Below are 24,439 nucleotides of genomic sequence, written 5' to 3'. Positions count from 1 at the left end.
ATGAGGTCAAGTTGGTTGATTGTGGCATTTAGATCTTCCATGTCTTTATTGAGCTTCTTTCTGGATGTCCTGTCCTTCATGGAAAGTAGTGTGTTGAAGTCTCCTACTATTATTGTGGAGCTGTCTATCTCACTTTTCAATGCTGATAGAGTTTATTTCATGTATCATGCAGCCCTGTCATTGGGTGCATAAGTATTTAATATCGTTATATCCTCCTGGTATATTGTCCTTTTAATCATTATATATAGTGTCCTTCCTTATCCTTTATGATGGACTTAACTTTGAAGCCTATTTTGTCAGAAATTAATATTGCCATTCTTGCTCTTTTTTGATTGACATTTGCTTGAGATTTTTCCATCCTTTGAGTTTTAGTTTGTGTCTCTAAGTCTAAGGTGTGTCTCTTGTAGGCAACATATAGACGGATCGTGTTTTTTTAATCCATTCTGCCACTCTCTATCTCTTTATTGGTGCATTTAGTCCATTTAAATTCCACGTAATTACGGATAGGTATTAATTTAGTGCTCTCATTTTGATATCTTTTTTTGTGTGTTGTTGACAGTTTCTTTTTCCCACTTAATTTTTTGTGGTGAGTAGTTATCTTTATATATTGTATTTTCCTCATATTCATTGTTATTGATTTCGTTTCTCCTGAGGCTCTATTTATTTTACTTGTATTTTATTTTAATGTGTAGGCTAGTTTGTCTCCTTTGTGGTTACCTTAATATTTACTCCTATTTTTCTAAATTTAAACCTAACTTTTATTTCTTTGTATCCCCTTGTCTTCCTCTCCATATGAAAGACCTATAACTACATTCTTAGTTCCTCTTTATTTTTTTAATGTTGTCTTCTTTTACATAACAACATCGGTGTTTCCCTGCTTTAAGCATTTTTTTTAATGTTGATTTATTTTTGTGATTTCTGTGCCTGGGCTGATATCTGATTGCTCTGTCCAGTGTTCTAGTGTTGGGTTGATACCTGATATTATTGATTTTCTAACCAGAGAACTCCCTTTAGTATTTCTTGTAGTTTGGGTTTGGTTTTTACGAATTCCCTAAACTTCTGTTTATCTGGAAATGTCCTGATTTTACCCTCATATATGAGAGACAGTTTTACTGGATATATGATTCTTGGCTGGCAATTTTTTCCCATCAATCCTTATTATAAGTCATCCCATTTCCTTCTTGCCTGCATGGTTTCTGCCTAGTAGTCCAAGCTTATACTTATTGACTCTCCTTTGTAGGTGACTTTTTGTTTATCCCTAGCTGCTCTGAAAATTGTCTACCTTTGGTTTTGGCAACTCTGAGTATAATATGTCTTGGTGACTTTCTTTTAAAATCTACGTTATGTGGAGTTTGATGATCATCTTGGATAGATATCTTCTCATCTTTCACGATATCAGGAGAGTTTTCTGCCAACAAATCTTCAACAATTCTCTCTGCATTTTCTGTTATCCCTCCCTGTTCTGGTACTCCAATCACTCGTAGGTTATTTCTCTTGATAGAGTCCCATATGATTCTTCAGGTTTCTTCATTAAAAAAAAAATCCTTTTATCTGATTTTTCTTCATATATATTGGTGCCAAGTGCTTTATCTTCAAGTTCAGAAATTCTGCTGTCCACTTGCTCAATTCTGCTCATCTGACTTTCTACTGAGTTGTCTAATTCTGTAAATTTATTGTTAAACTTCTGAGTTTCTGATTGCCGTCTGTCTATGGATTTTTCCAGCTTATTAAATTTTTCATTATGTTCCTGAATAACCTTTTTAATTTCTTCAGCTGCTTTATCTGTGTGTTCCTTGGCTTGGTCTGTGTATTGCCTGATTTCCTTCCTGATGTCCTGAAGGGTTCTGTATATTAATCTTTTGTATTCTGCGTCCAGTAATTCCAGAAGGCACTTTCATCTAGAAGATCCCTTGATTTCTTTGTTTTGAGAGCTTGTTGAGGCGATTATGGTCTCTTTCTTTATGGGACTTGATATTGACTGTTGTCTCTAAGCCATCTATAAGTTACTGTATTAGTTTATTTTATGTTTGCTTACTGTATCCTAGCTTTTTGCTTTCTTTTGTTTTGATATGCCCAAATAGGTTGCTCGAGATAACTAGCTAGATTATTTTTGCCTTTGGAGCTCTGACGTCCTGTTCTCAGATGGCTAGACCTGTTATCAGGTATATAAGTCTAGGAGTCCATTCACTTTCCTTGTTATGAATTCAGCTCAAGTGTCCAGGTAGCTGATCATCAAATGTGTGGTACAGGCTCTGTCCTACAGTCTTAGAGGGGGAGGGGTAATTGGTGTAGGTACCAGTATCTGGTTGCAGCAGGGGGTCATCCTGTGAACAAGGCAGGGGTGAGAATTGTCCCCCATGTGTCTCTAAGGAAAGCATGTCCTTCTTCCCTAGAGCATATAGGTGGGTGGTTTCTGCAGACGGAACATGGGCTCCGAATGTTTTTGGTTGTAAGGACTGGCAGGTACCAGTTATCCTTGGACCCCTTTCGTGGGTGGCTGGGTGACCTGAGTGGAGCCATCAGTTCTTAGGCCCCTGATGTGGGTAGGTGAGGACCCTGTTTAATAAGCAAAGCAGTGTCAAACACCAAACACCCACCTCTCCACGGCACAGCTGAAACAGTTGTCGTCTGCCAACAAGGGCCTATTCTCCTGAAATAGGCCCATACAGGTCCATGCAGATGGGAAAGATACTCAAAGTCCACAGACCATTTATGCCTGGATAGGAGCCGCTTCTGTCCTGGGCTCCCCCAGTTAGTGGAGCTGGCACATTATCTTTTCTCCCAATTGCGAATTTATTCCTTTTCCAAGGCTCTAGGTGCTCAAAAGGGCCTATCTCAGGCCCGGGGAAATCAACAGTCGCTGAAGCCACCTTGAGGGTGGGGGCGTGATAAAATAAACACAAGTACTTAGCTTTTGCCAAAAGCACTGTTATTCTCTGGTTCAGGAGGTGTGAGTAGGCTGCGTGGCTGGCTGCTTCTCCCTCAGGAAACTGCAGCTAAAGGCTAGTATCAGCCCGCCTCAGCCGCTCCCGAGAATGGTGCCTGAGGGCTCCTGGCGATTCACGTCTGGTAACTTTACTCTGCTTCTGAACCATCTTTTTCTTCCCCTGCCACTCAGTTCGTTTTCCAGCTTTGCCTTTGATGTTCAGGGCTCCTAGCTTGTCATAAATATACTCGTTCAATTGTTTTTTCCAGTCTTTGCTGTAAGAGGGCTGGCCGGAAACATGTGTCTATTCTGGCATCTTGGCCCCACCTTCTGCAGTTTCACTCTTTGTTTCTGTGTTTGCCTTTTCTGTATTTTGTTCCTCTGTTTCTCATTTCCTGCTTTCCTTTGGATTGAGTATTCCCAGTATTACTTTTAAATTTCTCCATTGGCTTTATTCTTATGCCACTTTACATAAATGTTTTAGTGTTAAGTCTCAGGATTACAATATACATGCATAACTCATCACAGTCTACATAGTGTTAATATTGAATTACTTCATGTAAAATCTAAGAACACTGCAACAGTAGAGCTCCATTGTTACATGCCATCCTTTGTACTATATTTGTCGTATATGGTACATCTACGTATATATTCCATAATTCACTGTTTTGTTTTATATATCTTTAAACAATCTTTTGAAGGGAGAAAAAAGATGGTCTTTTGTATTTACCTGCATACACACTATTTCTAGCATTTTTCATCCCTTTCTGTAAATCCACATTTCCCTCTAGTGTCATTTCCCTTTAGCCTGAATAACTTTCTATAGTATTTCTTTAGTGCGAGTACGCTAGTGAAGAATTCTCTCGTTTTTTTATCATCTGAAAATGTCTTCATTTTGCCTACGTTTTTAAAAGATATTTTTGCTTTATATTTTAATTCTGTTTGCAGGTTGTTTTTTTTTAACTCCCTAATAATGTTTTGACATTGGATGCAGTATCCATTCTTTCGGATGAGAAGTCAGTCACCATTTGTATAATTTTTCTCCTGTGTGTAATGCCTATTGTTTCTCTAGCATCTTTCAAGATTTTCTTTTTTATCTCTATTTTTTCAGAAGGTTCACTATGATGTGCATAAGTGTAGTTTTCATTGTTTTTATCCTACTTAGGATTTGCTGAGTTTCTTAAAAAAAATTGTTTCTTAGATCTGTAAATTTATATTTTTCATGAAATGTCGGAAATTCTTGGCCATTATTACTCCCCATTAATAATAATTATTTTTTAATGCCACGATTGCTCTCTCATGCCCTTCTATAACTCCATTTACATTTGAATTAGACCACTTGATGTCATCCCACATGTCACTGAGGCCTTGTTCATTTTTTATCTCTCTATTCTTCAGACTGAAACGCTGGTGGTGTAGTGGTTAAGTGCTATGGCTGCTAACCAAAAGGTTGGCAGTTTAAATCCACCAAGCACTCCTTGGAAACTCTATAGGACAGTTCTACTCTGTCCTATAGGGTCACTACGAGTTGGAATCAACTTGACGGGAACGGGTATTCTTTAGACTGGATAACGTCTTTTAATTTATTTTTAAATTCTCTTATCCTTTCTTGTGTTGTCTCCATTCTGCTGTTAAGCCCATCGAGTGAGTTTTCATTTCTAAAATCTAGTTTTCAAATCAATATTTTCCATTTTTTATAGTTTCCAGTGCTCTGTTTTAATTACCTACCCATCTGCTTGCAAAGTATGAGCATATTTTTCTTTAAATCATCAAATATGTCCATAATATCTGCTTTAAATGTTTTGCAAATTCCAACATCTGTGTTACTTCAAAATTGGTTTTCACTGATTGGTGTTTTTCGTGACTATGCTTCGCTCCTACCTGTTACCTTTCATGTGTAGGAAGTTTTGATTGTATACTGGATATTCTAGGCAACATGTAGAGATTCTGGATTCTATTATCTAGTATTGATCTTTTGTTTTAGCAAACAGTCAACTCAGCTGAACTCAAACTCAAAACTTTGTCATCCCATCAATAGATAGCAGCTAAATCCATGCTAAGTTATTTCAGCCTTGTAGCTGTTCTTTTTTGCTGGGGTACATGGATCAACTTCTATGCATATGAATTCATAGGTCAACCAAGAATTTGGGTGAAGATTACAGGCAGATTTTTAGGTTTTCTCTCACTTTTCATCTATTAAGGCATCCTCAAACCTTTCATCTGACTTCTCAAACCAGTAAGACCGTGCCTTTCTGTCTGAGTTCTAACCACCTTTTTATACAGACTGAGGGGTACACTAAGGAGAAAAGCCATATAAATGCAAATTTACCAATTATAATCCCCTCTTTCAAGAGTAGAATACTTTCCACTTCCTGCCTACTTTTGTAACTTTCCTGTGGTTTCAAATAGCTGTTATATTTGTCCAGAGTATTGTTATCTCAAGAAAAGTTATCAGTCTGATAAAAGTCACTCTGCCACTATCACAAATGAATCCCTCTTGGTATTTTTACCAGTACAGAAAGCACCTTTGCTACAAAACTGCAACCCTTACCCCTGAAACTATTGCCCTGAGATAATCTTTAAACCTTAAACCAAAAATATCCCTGGAAGTCTTCTTAAAACCAAACAACAGTTTAGCTTAACTAGTAAAAAATGTCTGCCTTGAGCATTATGCTCTTTGAATAACTATCTATACAGGATCAAAGTGATAAGAGCAACTCCGAAAGTTTAGTTAATAAGCTTAGGAGCAGTGAGTTTATGTTAATGGGGGAGAAATAACTCAGAAAAAGAGGATGAGAATGGTTGCACAACTCAAAGAATGTAATCAATGTTTCTCAATTGTATATGTAGAAACCTGAATCAGTGTATGCTTTGCTGTGTATATTCTCAACAACAACAAAATAAACAAAATTTTTCAAAACTGCTCCCATCAATTTAACATTACTCAAATAGGTGCTCTGTAGAACACTATTCAATTAATATTAATAAATGCTTTGTTAGGGAGAAAATGGGTTACAAGGTAACTGAGGCATTATAAAACAAACATAAATAAATTGGTTTCTTTACTCTGGGACTTTTTAAAAATATCCTTAATATGCTAAGGGACCTTCCATATCTCTAAATGGAATACATGTTAGAGACTGTTCTAAACTTTTTCGTATATAATCAGTAAGATTCGTTCAAAAATGTTTATTGAGCCCCAAAGAATAGAGGCTGAGCAGCCATCTAAGATACATCTATTGGTCCCATCCCATCTGGAGCAAAGGAGAATGAAGACAACAAAAGACACAAGGGAAATGTTAGTCTAAAGGACTAATGGGCCACGACTACCACAGACTCTACCACCCTGAGCCCAGAACAACTATATGGTACCTGGCTACCACCATGGACCGCTCTGACAGGGATCACAACACAGGGCTCCAGACAGAGTGGGAGAAAAATTAAGAACAAAATTCAAATTCACAAAAAAGACCAGACTTACTGGTCTGCCAGAGACTGGAGAAAACCCAAGACTATGGCCCCTGGGTACCCTTTCAACTCAGAAATGAATTCACTACCTAAATTCACTCTTCAACCAAAGATTACACAGGTCTATAGAACAAACAGTAAAACACAGGAGGACTGTGCTTCTTAGCTCAACCATGTAAATGAGACCAAATTGTCAATACTTGCCCAAAGGCAAAGATGAGAAGGCAGGGAGAGACAGGAAAACAGGATGAATGGAAATGGGTAACCCAGGGTGGAGAAGGAGAGAATGTTGACACATCATGGGGATTACAACCAATATCACAAAACAATTTGTGTATAAATTGATGAATGAGAAACTAATTTGCTCTGCAAACTTTCACCTAAAGCACAATAAAGCAAAAAACAAAAAGTAGGGACTACAGTATGATCTCTTTTCTCCTAGTACAAATTTTATTAGGTCACAATTTACAATCTTTTTTTAATTTTCTAAGTTCAGTGTCAGTCACTGACTCATAACGGTTAGGATTACACAATTTAGGCCTCACCTACTTTGTAATTATAATATCTATGTAATAGGAGAAGGAGTCCTGGTTGTACAGTGGTTAAGCCCTCAGCTGTTAAGTGAAAGATCTGCGGTTTTAGCCCACCAGCCACTCTGCAGGAGAAAGATGTGGTAGTCTGCTTCCATGAAGATTTACAGCCTTGGAAACCCTACTCTGTCCTACAGGCAGTTCTACTCTGTCCTATAGGGTTGCTATGAGTCAGATTTGACTCGATGGCAATGGGTTTGGTTTATATAATAGGAGATGCTGTTGTGGAAAAAGTGAGAGAAAAATAGATTTTCATCAGTGATTAAGGTGTATGGACTAGATAAAATACATGAAAGTACCTAGCATTGTATCCAGCAGAGAGTAGTTTGATAAATGTTTGGTTTCCTTCTAAAGTGTTTTACCCCTGTTTTTTGCCTATTAAGTCAGTGACTTCTACAAGATCTAACAGGAGTTGACAAACTTCATTTATTAGGCCAAATGAAGTCAGAGGTCTATTTTTGTATGGCCCAAAAGCTAAGATTTTTTTTTTACATTTTTGAACGGTTGTTTAAAAAAAACAACAACAAAAAAAGCAGTGAAAAAGACCTTACATGGCCCACAAAATCTAAAATATTTATCCCATGGCCTTTTACAGAAAATATTTGCTAATTCCTAAAACAGTCTAAATCTTACAACTGTCCAAAAGAAGCAGTATAGCAGAGTTCATTTTTTTTACTTACATGTAGAGACAAAAGTACTATAAGTAAAATACATATTAATAGCAGTATTTTAATGGATTTACTAAGCTTGCAAAGCTCCACCTCAGCTCTTACCTTTTCTCCTTTTACACCACTGCAGTCACACTTTGATCCTGGAGAACATCCATAACAAGCCTACAAGGAAGAGAAAGAGGGGAAGAAATCATTAAATATGAACCTGAAAATCTGACTTTCAGCTCATCTGAATTTAGCAATCCAACTTTATAAAACAAACACCAGAAAAATATCTAAAAGTACACATACCAAATGATGGTTACCTCTCGGCAAGTTTTTCATATTTCACTGAATACATTTTCTGTCTGAACTTTTTACAATGAATAAGTGTAAATTTATAATTTCAAAATGAAAAAAAAAATACATTTTTAGGAAAGACTTTAACTGCCCTGTAAAGTGATTTGCCACTTGTCCAAGCTCTTGGAAACTCCCTTTTTCTTCTAACATCACATGTAAGAAATTACTTCTCCATCTATTTCACCAACAAACTTGGCAACTAGGTACTGCCAGAAATGCCTACTATTTTAATTCTATGCTTATCTGCATTCAGGAGCAACCATGGAGCATAAAATATATAATATGACCTTTTATTACCTTTCTTTTCTTTGCTCCCAACTCCCTCAGTAGTTCGGTATCTAAAAGCCCAAAGTTTTACCACAAATACTGTTCCCACAGCCTAGATAGTCTCAATAGCTATTACCACAAATTCATTCAGTCACATTAAGCATTGTGGTCCTGAAGTCAGAGAAAACCCTCTAAAATAAGAAACCAGAGAGGATAAGAAGAAAGTAGGTGACTTCTGCCAACCAGAACTATCCTTTACTCTGGCACAAAGCAGAAACACTTAGAAAATCAAATAGTAATTATTTTAGCATATGTGGATAGCTCAGCATTTATATACAAAAAGCTGGCATGCCTTTCATCAAATAAATAGACTGAATTACTGAAATCTTAACATGATATATAAATACCAATTAGTATTCATCAATACTCAGCCTTGAGAATCTATGGCTTTAAAGTTACTTTAGCCTATCATCCAACATTCCATGCTTTCCTTTACCCCAGTCACTACTAGAGTAACTTTCCTAATCCTTATCAAAGTACTGATGTCATTTTTTCTAGTCAGAACTCCGACCGCATTCAGCTACAACTACAAACCACCCTTATGCTGGAGCCCCTTTTCCAGATTATAATAAACAAAATGGTTTAATGTTGGGACAATCTCTCACTCACACTGCCAAAGAATGCTCCATTAAGATATGTTCCTGGGCATTATGCTCAGTGAAATTAGTCAGTTGCAAAAGGACAAATATTGTATAAGACCACTATTATAAGAACTCAAGAAATAGTTTAAACAGAGAAGAAAATATTCTTTGATGGTTATGAGAGGCTGGAGGGTGGGAGGGTAGAAGAGGGGTATTCACTAATTAGGTAGTAGATAAGAACTGCTTTAGGTGACAGGAAAGACAACACACAATACAGGGGAGGTCAGCACAACTGGACTAAACCAAAAGCAAAGAAGTTTCCTGAATAAACTGAATGCTTTGAAGTCCAGTGTAGGAGGAGCAGGGGTTTGGGGACCATGGTTTCAGGGGATAACTAAGGCAATTGGCATAAAAAAATCTATTTAGAAAACATTCTGCATCCCACTTTGAAGAGTGGTGTCCGCAGTGTTAAACGGCAGCAAGCAGCCATCTAAGATGCATCAATGAGTCTCAACCCACCTGGAGCAAAGGAGGATGAGGAACACCAAAGACACAAGGTAATTATGAGCCCAAGAGACAGAAAGGGCCACATAAATCAGAGACTCCATCAGCCTGGGACCAGAGGAACTAGATGGTGCCCAGCTACAACCGATGACTGCCCTGACAGGGAACACAACAGAGAACCCCTGAGGGAGCAGGAGAACAGTAGGATGCAGACCCCAAATTCTCATAAGACCAGACTTAATGGTCTGACTGAGACTGGAAGGATCCCAGTGGTCATGGCCCCCAGACCTTCTGTTGGCCCAGGACAGGAACCATTCCTGAAGACAATTCTTCAGACATGGATTGGACTGGACAATGGGTTGGAGAGGGAGGCTGGTGAGGAGTGAGGTTCTTGGATCAGGTGGACACTTGAGACTATGTTGGCATCTCCTGCCTGGAGGGGAGATGAGAGGGTAGGGGGGGTTAGAAGCTGGCGAAATGGACATGAAAAGAGAGGGTGGAGGGAGGGAGCGGGCTGTCTCATGGGGGGGAGCAATTGGGAGTATGTAGCAAGGTGTATATAAGTTTTTGTGTGAGAGACTGACTTGATTTGTAAACTTTCACTTAAAGCACAATAAAAAGGAAAAAAAAATTATGTTCCTGGCATTTCAAATTTAAAGTCTGTTATGTGGCCATTATGTATTATACAGAGGTGATTAGGTTATATTCACTGATTTTAGTACTATAGATCAACTATACCACAAGTTACACAGACTTATTCAAAATTACACATTCATCAAACATGCATGGAGCGTTATTAGAGGCCAGAAAACTTGTTAGGCACTAGGACTATAAAGATGGATAAAACACAGTCCCCTTTCAACATATTTAACTATTGCAATACAAATACTTACTGATCATCTATTATGTGCTAGGCACTATGTTAGGTGAAGGTAGAAATACAAAGAAGACAGTACATTATTGCTCTTTAATGTGCAGGATAAGCTCATGCACAAAAAATTACATTGCAATGTTACAGCAATAAAGGTTAATTTGAAATATGTAGTATTGTTTTGTGCAAACATAAATTCTAGATTCCAAACTACAAATTTACACATTTTAGAAGACACTGATTCAGAAGGTAAGAACAGTCAATGTTCATATTCACTGAATTAGATTGTGCATATCGCCATCACTCAATTACATACATTAATGGGAGGGCAGGGGTACTGACAACACAAATGGTTGTTAATCTAAGAATAATTAACATTTGACTTTGGAATTTATATTTGAATATATGTGTATGGGCTTTTAATATTGTAAGCTAAAGATGGTGTAACTTACTGTCCTTGGCCTTTGCTAAGAGATCCTCCTGCTATAATTATAAATTAAGTTCCTGAGAATAATGCATAGCACCAACGGAAGATACACTAAGAGCTATTGTATTTTTGACTGCTGATTTACCCAACAATATTCCCACTCCAGTATCTTGAGTGTAATAAAAATGTTTTCTTACCCCACTCCTAATATAATTTATAACAAACAACCTTTAATCTTCTTGTACATCATGTTTCAAGTTATTTTACACAAGAAAAATTAGTAATTTCAGGTTTTTTGCACTTCTTTCTTAATTAACATGTAGTAAATTGAGAAATCACTACAGAAAAATTTGGGTATTACAGGCAAAGTTGTTTGAATTCAATCTGATATTTTTATTTATATCATATTTATTACACATAGATTATGAGAATGACTCTGGTACTCATGGATTAAAAACAAAAAAAAAAAACTAGGCAATTGTAATACATACACCAACCACTAGATGCCACTTTCCATACAGTCAAAGAGTGGAGTCCTCAAGGATATAGTCTCAATTTGACATCTGATTAACGGAATTTTACTTTTTAAACCAACATCTATTAATATTGGCTAGGTGACCAATAAGCATAAAGCACAATATTAGATCTATGAATTGTACAAAACCTGTGTTAGACATAGGTGTTGCCTTTAAGTAAGTTCCAATCTAATTTTAAAAAGTTGGGGGCAGGGGCAAACACTAAAAAAGAAAACCAAAATACAATGGAAAAATGATATGGCAGACAATGGTACTGTAAAGAGCTCTGAAATATAACAAATATTTCCAGAGTTTACTTCAGCAATTAAATCATTAGGAGACCTTAGACAAGTCAGTCTTATACTTAAGCACTCGGTTTTCTCTTTTGTAAAATGACTGAGAAAAACAATATCATCTCCTTAAGCCATTCCAGCTTTCAGTCTGTGATCTGTAGGATTCATTAAGTGAAAAAATGAGTGGTATGCTCCATAATTGCTATCAGCGCTAAGAAAGAGAGTTCCCTTGAGCCTGGAGGTGTTAATAAAGTCTCTGTAAAGAAGGTGAATGAATACCTGTTGTTCAATTTTGAAGGATGGAGAGAAAGATTCTAGGAAAAAAAATGGCCATGCTAAGCACTAAGATGAAAACACTAAATTAGTTGTAGGCAAAGAGGCAGATAATACTAACATTAAGTAGCTCAGTCTAAAAGGATTCCTCAGTTCACATGCAAAAGGCACACAGGAGATACGGCCAAAAACATGTCTTTTCAAAAACTAATACAGGCTAAAAACAAACTGAAAATTTTCAGGAGAAGGAAATGATGACAGACTACTGTATTATTTTCTTATTATGGAAGAAAATATTAAAAATGAATAAAGTTTTGCTTTATCACACAGAACACATTAAAAAGCTACAGTAATTAGAGTAATATGTTATTACTCAAAGAATAGGCAGCTCAGTGAGCCAAAACAAAAAGGCCCAAAATAGATCTATACACACACACCCAAATATTTAGTAAAATGACAAATGGTGGTTTTTCAACTAGATGTGAAAATAATGGATTGTACAACATATGATGCTGGAACAACTACGGAAAAAATAAATTTAGATCTCAGGCTACAACAATTCAAAATTACAAAACATTAGACTTAAAAGTACATAGAAGCACAAATAAAAGCAAACTTCTGTGTGCGCTAGAATTGTCAAAAGAACTTCACAAAAATGCAGATACCAGGACCCCATCCTAGAGATTCTGTTCCAGTACGCCTGAGGTTGGATACCACAATCTACTATTTGAACAAGCATTTCTAGGTGATTCTAATTCAAGTGTTCCAAGAAGCCATATACTACGAACTAAAAGCACAGAGAAACAGGATAGAGTTCAGTAATGTGGCTGGTTAGGTATGTAGACTGATACACCTACTTAAAAATCTACAAATGCTTAAAAAATATAAAAACATCTCAAAAGCACCAAGAAAAGCATAATAATAAGAATTTATCAAGCTAAAATTTAGGAAAACAAACAACAAACAGTAAACTAGTACTGACCTGACAGCATTTGACAAACATGGAAAATCTGAGGTACTTGTTTTACAATTTCTTCAGTGCAAGGGTTTACAAACAATAAACCAACTCCACAATCCTATCCCCAGGGAAATGGAAGGAAAGATATCAAGGCTCTCAGCAGAGACGTACAGGAAAAAAGATCCCTGAGTAATTATAACCACAACCTGGCCCTAAGATCAATTTGTAGTCCAAATTAACATTACCTGGGTGGCCAACTGGGGCCCTGGTAATGTAGTGGTTAAGATCTCAGCCAGTAACCAAAAAGTCAGCAGTTTGAATACACCAGCCACTCCTTGGAAACCCAATGAGGCAGTTCTACTCTGTCCTATAGGGTTGCTATGAGTTGGAATCAATTGGACAGCAACAGGCTTGGTTTGGTTTGATTTCGGGTGGACAACTAATTTCAAACTGTGAATTTGTTTAAAGTGGACCCAGACTGGTTTGATCTACAGAGGGTTGGTGGAAACACATACAAATCATATACAGACAAACGTATCACCATACTGAACTTCAAAGAATTTCAATAAATCATTTTCGAAGGAAAATGAGATGAACCGATAAAAATCATTAAGCATACAAGGAAGTAAAATATTATAAGAACAAGGAAAACCATTTGACAGCAGAAAGTCCTTGGCAAAAATTTCTGATATTAGAATTATTAGACACAGAATATACAATAACTACCCTTACAATAAACAGACATTTTAAAAGACTTGAAAATAACAGAGGGACCAGGATTGTAAAAAATGATATAGCTGAATTGAAATAAAATAAAAATTCTAGAAATAAAACATAAAAATTGAGATCTAAAACTCAGTGGATGGGTTTCACAGCAGACTAGATGCAATTGAAGAGAGACGTGATAAAGTTAAAAAAAAATTAAAAACTGTGGCATAAAGAAAAAACATGAAAATGTGAAAGACCAGTTAAGAGACATGGAAGAAAGAGTGAGAAGACTAACATACATGCAGTTGAGATTTCAGAAGAAAAGGGGAAATAGGGAATGGAGAAGAGACAATAGTTACAGAAATAATAACTGAGATTTTTCAAGAAATAATTAAAGATATCTGTGGTTAAAGAAGTCCAAAAATCCAATGCAGGAAAAATAAAACCTCAAGCCACATGTAACACAGTATAACTGCAGAACACAGAAGCAAACACAAGACCTTAAACACATCAAGAAAGAAAAGACAGGCTGCCTTCAAGGGAATGACAACTTAGAGATTAGTTGTGAGAGGCAACACCGGAAGCCATAAAACTGTGGAATGATGTCTTTAATATACTGAGAGAGAATTGCCAAACTATAATTTTTTATTCAGTGAAAACAGCGTTCTGGAATAAGTAAAAATACGATTTCAGACAAAAAGAAATCAAGACAGTGCGTGCTCAGCTGTTGTTGTAGATTGCCATCCATCAATTATAAACCATGGTGACTCCATGTGTGTAGAATAGAATTACTCCATAGGGTTTTCTTGGCTGTGACCTTTTGGAAGGAGAGTGCCAGGCCTGTCTTCTGAGGCACCTCTGGGTGGCTTCAAATCACTAACCTTTAGACTCGTAGCTGAGCGCTTAACCTTCTGTGCCACCCAGAAGAACCTCACAAAAGGAAATGTAAACCTTTTGATTGTCTTCCATTCTATGTGAATGAAAAAGGATATCAGATGGAAGGCCTAAAATACTAAAAAGAAAGAAAAGCAAAAATAATGGTCAATTTGCCATCCAGGCGGCTACCACATACACGAGGAAATACAATCATTAGTCATTGTTGTTGTTGCTGTTAGGTGATCTCGCGTCGGTTCTGGCTTATAGCAACTCTACGCACAACAAAATGAAAAACTCCCCACTTCTGTGCCATCCTCACAATTGTTGCTACACTTGAGCCCATTGCTGCAGCCACTATGTCAATCCACCTCTTTGAGGGTCTTCCTCTTTTTGGCTGACCCTCTACTTTACCAAACATGATGTCCTTCTCCAGGGACTGATCCCTCCTGACAACATGTCCAAAGTAGGTAAGATGCAGTCTCACCATCCTTGCTTCCAAGGAGCATTCTGGCTGTACTTCTTTTCTCCGTTTATCATGATGTTGCTCACTGGTCCAGTTGTGACGATTTTTGTTATCTTTACGTCGAGATAAAATCCATACTGAAGGCTGTGGTCTCTGATCTTCATTAGTAACTGCTTCAATTCCTCTTGACTTTCAGCAAGCAAGGTTGTGTCATCTGCATAACGCAGGCTGTTAATGAGTCTTCCTCCAATCCTGATGCCCCGTCCTTCATATAATCCAGTTTCTCAGATTATTTGCAGCATCCATGTGTACAGTTGCATTTATGTTGGTGAAACAAAGGTATTTGCAGTGAAAAAGTCATCGGTCTTGCAAAATTCCATCATGCGACCTCCGGCATCATTTCTATCACCAAAGCCATATTTTGCAACTGCTAATCTTTCTTCGTTTCCAACTTTTGCATTGCAATCACCAGTAATTTTCAGTGCATCCTGATCTCATATTCGATCAATTTCAGTCTGCGGAAGTTGGTAAAAATCTTCAATTTCTTCATCTTTGGCTTTACTGGGTGGTACGTAAATTTGAATAATAGTCTTATTAACTGGTCTTCCTCGTAGGCATATGGATATTATCCTATCACTCACAGCGCTGTACTTTGGGATAGACCTTGAAATGTTCTTTTTGATGATGAATGCAATACCATTCCTCTTCAAGTTATAATTCCCTGCACAGTAGAGCACATGATTGTGATTTAAAATGACCAATACCAGCCCATTTTAACTCACTAATACCTAGGATATCAATCTTTATGGAATCCATTTCATTTCATATTTCATGATTTCCGATTTTCCTAGATTCATACTTTGTACATTCCAGCTAGTGATTATTAATGGATGTTTCTTCTCATTTTGAGTCATGCTACATCGACACATGAAGGTCCGGAAAGCTTGACTACATCCACATCATAAAGGTGGACTCTACTTTGAGGAGGTAGCTCTTAAGCAGTTTTATTTTGAGTGCCTTCCAACCTGAAGGGCTCATCTTTTGATACTATGTCAGACACTGTTTCACTGCTATTCATAAGGTTTTCCACTGGTTAATTCTTTTCAGAAGTAGACCACCAATTCCTTCTTCCTAGTCTGTCTTAGTCTTGAAGCTCAGCTGAAACCTGTGTCCCACAGGCAACCCTGCTGGTATCTGAATACTGGTGGCACATCTTCCGGCATCACAGCAACACACAAGTCCCCACATTACAACAAACTGAGAGAAATGCAAATCAAATCTACAATGAGATACCATTGCGCTCAAACAAGGGTAGCATTAACCCAAAAAAACACAAAATAATAAATGTTGGAGAGGCTGTTGAGAGACTGGAACACTTCTACACTGCTGGTGGGAATGTAAAATAGTACAACCACTTTGGAAATCACTTTGGCGCTTCCTTAAAAAGCTAGAAATAGAACCACCATAGGATCCAGCAATCCCACTCCTTGGAATATATCCTAGAGAAATAAAGGCCTTTACACAAACAGATATATGCACACCCATGTTCATTGCAGCACCGTTTACAATAGCAAAAAGATGGAAGCAACCAAGGTGCCCATTAACGGATAAATGGATGAATAAATTATGGTATATGCACACAATGCACTACTATGCATCGTTAAAAAACAATGACGAATCCGTGAAACATTTCATAACATGGAGGAATATGGAAGGCATTATGCTGAGTGAAATTAGTCATGAACGGACAAATACTGTATGAGACCACTATTATAAGAACTCAGGAAAAGGTTTAAACACAGAAGAAAACATGCTTTGATAGTTACAAGGGTAGTGAGGAAGGGAGAGGGGTATTCACTAAGTAGCTAGTAGACAAGAATTATTTTAGGTGAAGGGAAGGACAATACATTATAAGTGGGAAGTCAGCACAACTGGACTAATCCAAAAGCTAAGAAGTTTCCTGAATACAACCAAACACTTCGAGGGACAGAGTAGCAGGGGCAGTGGTCTGGGGACCATGGTTTCAGGGGACATCTAGGTCAATTGGCATAACAAACTGTATTAAGAAAATGTTCTGCATCCCACTTTGGTGCGTGGTGTCTGGGGCTAGCAAGTGGCCATTTAAGATGCATCAATTTGTCCCAACCCACCTGGAACAAAGGAGAATGAAGAACACCAAAGACACAAGAAAAATATCAGCCCAAGAGACAAAAGGGCCACATAAACCAGAGACTCCATCAGCGACCGCCCTGCCAGGGAACACAACAGACAGTCCCTGACAGAGCAGGAGAAAAGCATGAAGGAGAACTCAAATTCACATAAAAAGACCAGACTTAATGGTCTGACTGAGACTGGAGGAACCCCAGAAGACATGGCATCCAGATTCTCTGTTAACCCAGAACTAAAACCATTCCCAAAGCCCATTCTTGAGACAAAGATTAGACTGGACTATAGAACATAAAATAATACTCTCGAAGAGTGTGCTTCTTAGTTCAAGCAGATACACGAGACCAAATGGGTAGCTCCTGTCCGGAGGCAGGATGAGAGGGCAGGAAGGGACAGGAGCTGGTTGGAGGGACACTGTAAACCCAGGGTGGAAAGGGGGAGTGTGCTGTCACATTACAGGGATTTCAACTAGTGTCACATGACAATATGTGTATAAATTTGTGTATGAGAAATTAACTTGACCTATAAAGTTTCACCTAAAGCACAATAAAAAAAATTACAAAAATAGCTGTAGGGGTAAAAAATATAGAATTAACAGAAAAGCAAAGCAATGATACAACTGAAGTCAGGAGGTGATGAATAGAGGAAAACAAGTATGAATATTGGTTACTTTAGACCTTGAAAAGTATACAAACTATAATTTCTAGTGTTAGCCTTAAAAGCTGATAGAGTGTATTAACTCCAAACTAGTGGAATAGGAAAATACTCAGTAAATTCAAAAAAGGAGGTAAGAGACAGAGAGATACAGATAAGAAGATAACTTAGAAAAGTCAGGACAAATAAAGCAAATCTATCAACACCATATTTTTATGCGAATAGTATGTGTCTGTACATTTGTTTGCCAACCACATCCTTTCCCCACAAGGTATTTTCATAAATGCACTATGCTAAATTTTTATAGCTACATGTAAGAAAAAAGGCTGGAATATCGGTGTTTATGAAAATACCTTGCAGGGAGAGGGTACAGTTGGCAAAGAAACCTAGAAGGCACGTGGTATTTGTGTAAAAATACGGTAATTACATTAAATGAAATTAAGTGTAAATTGACACAGTATGATGAACCAATCAGACAAGTCTGAAATTTGGTAAATTATTTAAAAAAAATACTAGAGTATACTTTCCAAGAAGTGAATGCCATGCCATGAAAGAGATGACTTTTTGGATCCTCCCCCTAGCAAGAAAAAAAAAGAAAAATCTCAAATAAAGAAACTAACCTTCCACCTTAAAACATTGGGAAAAGAGAGCAAACTAAACTTAAGGCAAGCAGAAGGAAGCAAATAATAGACTTCAGAGGAAATTAATGAAATTAAAAAATAAAGAAAATCAATGAAACTAAAATGTGATTATTAAAAAGACCAACAAAGTTGACAAATGTTTAAGAGAGTCACCAAGAAAAAAGAAGAGAGAGAGAGAGAGAGAAGACTCAAAGTACTAAAAATCAGAAATGAAAGAGGAACAGTACCACCTACGAAAGAATAGCAGGAATCTTCCTCAACCTGATAAATGACATCTATGAAAAACCCACAACTAATGTCAAACTTAATGGTGAAAGACTGACTGTTTTTCCTAAAAGATCAGAACATGACAAGGATGCTTGCTCTGTCACTTCTATTCAGTATTATATTGAAGGTTCTATCCAGGATTACAGGCAAGAAAGTAAAATAAAAGGCATCCAGATTGGAAAGGAGGAAGTAGAGCCACCAAACTCCAGAAAAACAGAAGAGAAACACTTCCCAACTTATTCTATGAGGCCATTATTACCCTGATACCAAAACTATCTAGGGATGTCAAATTAAAAAAATACTAGAAACCAGGATCTCTCACGAATACAGACATAAAATTTCTCAAAAAAATTGCTAGCGAACAAATAACCAACAACAACAAATTATACACCATGACCTAGTAGAGTTTATCCCATGAATGCAAGGTTAACCAACATCCAAAAACCAGTTAGTGTAATACATCATATCAACAGGATAAAAAAGAAAAATCACATGATCATCTCAATGGACACAGAAAACAAATATGACAAAATCTAACACCCTTCCATAACAATAACATTCAGCAAAACAGGAATTGAAGGGAACTTCCTTAACATGATCACGGGCATCTATGAAAAGCCCACAGTTAACATCCTATTTAATGGTGAATTAATGATTTCCCTCTACCACAAGGAACAGGAAATGGATGCCTGCTCTTGCCACTTCTATTCAACATTTCACTGGAGGTTATAAGCAGCGCAATTAGCAAGAGAGAAAAAAAAAGTCATCCAGATTAGAAAGAAAGTAAAACTATATTCATAAATGGCATGATCTTATAAATGGAAAACCATAAAGCCACCAAAAAGTATTATAACTAATAAATGAGTTCAGCAATGTTACAGAATCCAAGATTCATATAAAAAAATCAACAATATTTCTACACACTTGCAATGAACAACCCAAAAATGAAATTTAGAAAGCATTTACATTCAAAATAGCATCAAAAAGTATAATATACTTACAAATAAATTTAACAAAAGAAGTGCAAAACTTATGCTCTGAAACTACAAAACATGGGCGAAAGAAATTAAAGACCTAAATAAATCGAAAGATAATGCTCATGTTCATATATCAGAACACTTAATAATATTGTTAAGATGGCAATAATCATCAAATTTTTCTATATATTCAATGCATTTTACATTGAATATAAAAATTCCAACTGCGTTTTTGCATAGACAAACTGATCCTAAAATTCATATAAAAATTCAAGTAATATAGAATAGCCAAACACTCTTGACAAAGAACGAAATTAAAGGAGTCACACTTTACAATTCCAAAGCTTAGTACAAGCCTATAGTAATCAAGACTATATGGTACTGGCCTAGGAAAAGACACCAGAAATAAACCCTAACATCTATGGTCAACTGAATTTTGACAAGGATGCCAAGACCATTCGATGGAGAAAGAACGGTCTCTTCAACAAATAATGCTGGAACAAACGGTTATCCCTACGCAAATGAATGACCTTGGACCTCTTACTCACACCACACACAAAAAATTGACTCAAAACACATATCGACTAAATGCAAGGTTTAAAACTATAAAATTCTGAGAAGAAAACATAGCATTACTCTCTAAATCTTTGGTTAGTGAAATCCTTCTTAAATATGACACTAAAAGCACAAGCGACAAAAGAAAAATAAAGTGGTCATCAAATTAAAAGACTGTACTTCAAAGGATACTACCAAGAAAGTGAAAAGACAACACAGAGAATAGGAGAAAATATTTGCAAATCATATATCTTATAAGGGACTTGTATCCAAAATATATAAAAAAAACTCTTAAAACTCAATAAAATGCAAATAATCCAATCTAAGAACAGGCAAAGGATCTGAATGGGCATTTCTTCAAAGAAGATGACTACTAAACTCAGTAACAGATGCTCAACATCATTAGCCATCAGAGAAATACAAATCCAAGCCACAATGACATATTTCTTCACACACAGTAGCATGAATTTAAAAAAAAAGACAGGTAATAAGAAGTGCTGGCAGGACATGGAGAAACTGGAAACCTTGGCCATTGCTGGTGGGAATGCAAAGTTATACAATCACATTGGAAAACAGTTTGTCAGTTCCTTCAAATATTAAACAAAAAGTTATCATGTGACCCAGCAAATAAAAATATCCACATAAAAATTTCTATGCAAATGTTCACAGCAGTATCATTCATAATAGCCAAAAACTAGAAACAACCCAAATGTACAACAACTGAGAAATGGATGAACAAAATGTGGTACATTCCACCCATATGGAACACTGTTCAGCCATTAAAAGCAATGCAGTACTGAAACATGCTACAATATAAATTAACCTTGAAAACTCTACGCTAAGTGAAAGAAGTTGGTTATAAAACCGACATATTTCATTATTCTATTTATATGAAATTTCCAAAATAGACAAATTTATAGAAATAGCATGTGTATTTGTGGATTCCTAGGGCTGAGGGTTGGTAGGAAAAGGAGTAATGCCTAGGGGATGCAAGGTTACTTTAGGGGTAATAAAAATATTCTAAAATTGATTTCAGAGATGTTTGCACAATTCAGTGAATATACTAAAAACTGAATTGTACCCTTCAAAAAGGATGAACTGTATGGTATGTGAATTACATCTCAATAAAGCTATTAGAAATCAGTCTTGAAATAAAAGGACAATTTTATTTTTATTTTTCTATTGTTATTTAAGAAGACCATTCTGTCAAGAACTGCCAAGACTCTGAAATTTTTCCCTATTTGCAATTAACAATTTACCCTGCCACAGTTTCATGGATGCTGGCAGAGGATACAAGACTTTGTAATCAGAGACAACAGTTTACTACTCAGAGCAATAGCCAGTTTCTTGAACCCTAATTCCTACAGGATGATGTGAAGAAAACCAGGCAATGTCTGCAGATGCAATGATTGTTGTCACAGGAGAGAAATCTGAAGTTTAGGGAGCCCACATCTTCTACAAAGGGAGCAAGCTTGCTTGACCTTTGCTCTAGAGAGGTAAAAAAAAAAAACCAATACATACCTTCATTTTACTAGACAGTAAACATACCTGTCCTTTCCTCCAAGGGAGATACTACCTCTATTTTTCAAAGCTGTTCACTATACAAACATCCTTGAAAAGATAGTCCAGAACAAAGATAGTGCTTCTCCTGTCAAGATGTGCAGAGACACAAGAATCCCGTGGAAAATTTTCTCCCAAACCATTCCAGATTTCTAAAGATTTGATACAATAGACAAAGGAAATACATAAACAGCTACAAAATACTTTTTATAACCATTAGAGAAATTTGAATAGGACTTGAATATTGATACTTTAAAATGGAACGCATAAACATCAATATCCTAGGCATTAGTGAACTGAAATGGGCTGGTATTGGCCATTTTGAATTGGACAGTCATATAGTCTACTGTGCTGGGAATGACAACTTGAAGAGGAATGGTGTTGCATTCGTCGTCAGAAAGAACATTTCAAGATCTATCCTGAAGTACAACACTGTCAGTGATAGGATAATATCCATATGCCTACAAGGAAGACCAGTTAATACAACTATTATTCAAATTTACGCACCAACCACTAGGGCCAAAGATGAAGAAACAGGAGATTTTTATCAGCTGCTATGGTCTGAAATTGATCGAACATGCAATCAAGATGCATTGATAATTACTGGCAATTGGACTGCGAAAGTTGGAAACAAAGAAGAAGGATCAGTAGTTGGGAAATACGGCCTTCATGATAGAAACAATGGCAGAGACCGAATGATAGAATTTTGCAAGACCAATGGCTTCTTCATTGCAAATACCTTCTTTCACCAACATGAACTGCGACTATACACATGGACCTAGCCAGATAGAACACACAGAAATCAAATTGACTGCACCTGTAGAAAGAGACGAAGGAAAAGCTCAATATTATCAGTCAGAACAAGGCCAGTGGCTGACTGTGGAACAGACCATCAATTGCTCATATGCAAGTTCAAGCTGAAACTGAAGAAAATCAGAGCAAGTCCACGAGAGCCAAAATATGACCTTGAGTATATCCCACCTGAATTTAGAGACCATCTCAAGAACAGATTTGATGCATTGAACACTGGTGACTGAATACCGGACGAGTTGTGGAATGACATCAAGGACATCATCCATGAAGAAAGCAAGAGGTCACTGAAAAGACAGGAAAGAAAGAAGAGAACAAGATTGATGTCAGAGGAGACTCTGAAACTTGCTTTTGAGCGTCGAGCGGCTAAAGCAAAAGGAAGAATTGATGAAGTAAAAGAACTGAACAGAAGATTTCAAACAGCAGCTCGAGAAGACAAAGTATTATAATGACGTGTGCAAAGAGCTGGAGATGGAAAACCAAAAGGGAAGAACACGCTCGGCCTTTCTCAAGCTGAAAGAACTGAAGAAAAAATTCAAGCCTCAAGTTGCAATAGTGAAGGATTCTATGGGGAAAATATTAAATGACGCAGGAAGCATCAAAAGAAGATGCGAGGAATACACAGAGTCATTATACCAAAAAGAATTAGTCAATTTTCAACCATTTCAAGAGGAAGCACATGATCAGGAACCGATGGTACTGAAGGAAGAAGTCCAAGCTGCTCTGAAGGCACTGGCAAAAAACAAGGCTCCAGGAACTGATGGAATATCAATTGAGATGTTTCAACAAACCGAGGCAGCGCTGGAGGTGCTCACTCGTCTATGCCAAGAAATATGGAAGACAGCTTCCTGGCCAACTGACTGGAAGAGATACATATTTATGCCTATTCCCAAGAAAGGTGATCCAACAGAATGTGGAAATTATAGAAGAATATCATTAATATCACTGAAAGAAAAAAAAAATTTTTTTTTTTTTTAGTTTGCAAGCAAAATTCTGCTGAAGATCATTCAAAAATGGCAGTAGCACTATATCGACAAGGAACTGCCAGAAATTCAGGCCAGTTTCAGAAGAGGACGTGGAACCAGGGATATCATTGCTGATGTCAGATGGATCCTGGTTGAAAGCAGAGAATACCAGAAGGATGTTTACCTGTGTTTTATTGACTATGCAAAGGCATTTGACTGTGTGGATCATAACAAATTATGGGTAACATTGCAAAGAATGGGAATTCCAGAACACTTAATTGTGCTCATGAGGAACCTTTACATAGATCAAGAGGCAGTTGTTCAGACAGAACAAGGTGATAGTGCATGGTTTAAAGTCAGGAAAGGTGTGCGCCAGGGTTGTATTTTTTCACCATATCTATTCAATCCGTGTGCTGAGCAAATAATCTGAGAAGCTGAACTATATGAAGAAGAACAGGGCATCAGGACTGGAGGAAGACTCATAACAACGTGCGTTATGTAGATGACATAACCCTGCTTGATGAAAGTGAAGAGGACTTGAAGCACTTACTAATGAAGATCAAAGACCACAGCCTTCAGTATGGATTGCACCTCAACGTAAAACAAAAATCCTCACAGCTGGACCAATGAGCAACATCATGATAAACGGAGAAAAGATTGAAGTTGTCAAGAATTTCGTTTTACTTGGATCCACAATCAACAGCCATGGAGGAAGCAGTCAGGAAATCAAAAGATGCACTGCATTGGGTAAATCTACTGCAAAGGACCTCTTTAAAGTGTTGAAGAGCAAAGATCTCACCTAGAAGACTAAGGTGTGCCTGACTCAAGCCATGGTATTTTCAATCGCATCATATGCATGTGAAAGCTGGACAATGAATAAGGAAGACCGAAGAAGAATTGACACCTTTGAATTGTGGTGTTGGCGAAGAATATTAAATATACCATGGACTCCCAAAAGAACGAACAAATCTGTCTTAGAAGAAGTACAACCAGAATGCTCCTTAGAAGCAAGGATGGCGAGACTGCGTCTTACATACTTTGGACATGTTGTCAG

At 37.0% G+C, this 24,439-nt stretch overlaps 1 protein-coding gene across 1 annotated transcript in view; it reads right to left on the bottom strand.

Annotated features, from left to right (window-relative positions):
- The window catches only part of COL4A5 (collagen type IV alpha 5 chain), a 304,359-nt gene that overhangs the window by 174,563 nt on the left and 105,357 nt on the right, over positions 1–24,439 (bottom strand). Inside the window, exon 2 of the mRNA XM_064278667.1 lies at positions 7,758–7,817. Coding sequence (XP_064134737.1) covers positions 7,758–7,817 — 60 coding nt within the window. The remainder of the gene's footprint in view (positions 1–7,757; positions 7,818–24,439) is intronic.

This window comes from Loxodonta africana, chromosome X (assembly GCF_030014295.1).
Source record: "Loxodonta africana isolate mLoxAfr1 chromosome X, mLoxAfr1.hap2, whole genome shotgun sequence".
Taxonomy (NCBI): domain Eukaryota; kingdom Metazoa; phylum Chordata; class Mammalia; order Proboscidea; family Elephantidae; genus Loxodonta; species Loxodonta africana.
Note: the sequence above shows the minus strand (reverse complement) of the source record. Positions and strands in the feature narration are given on the sequence as shown.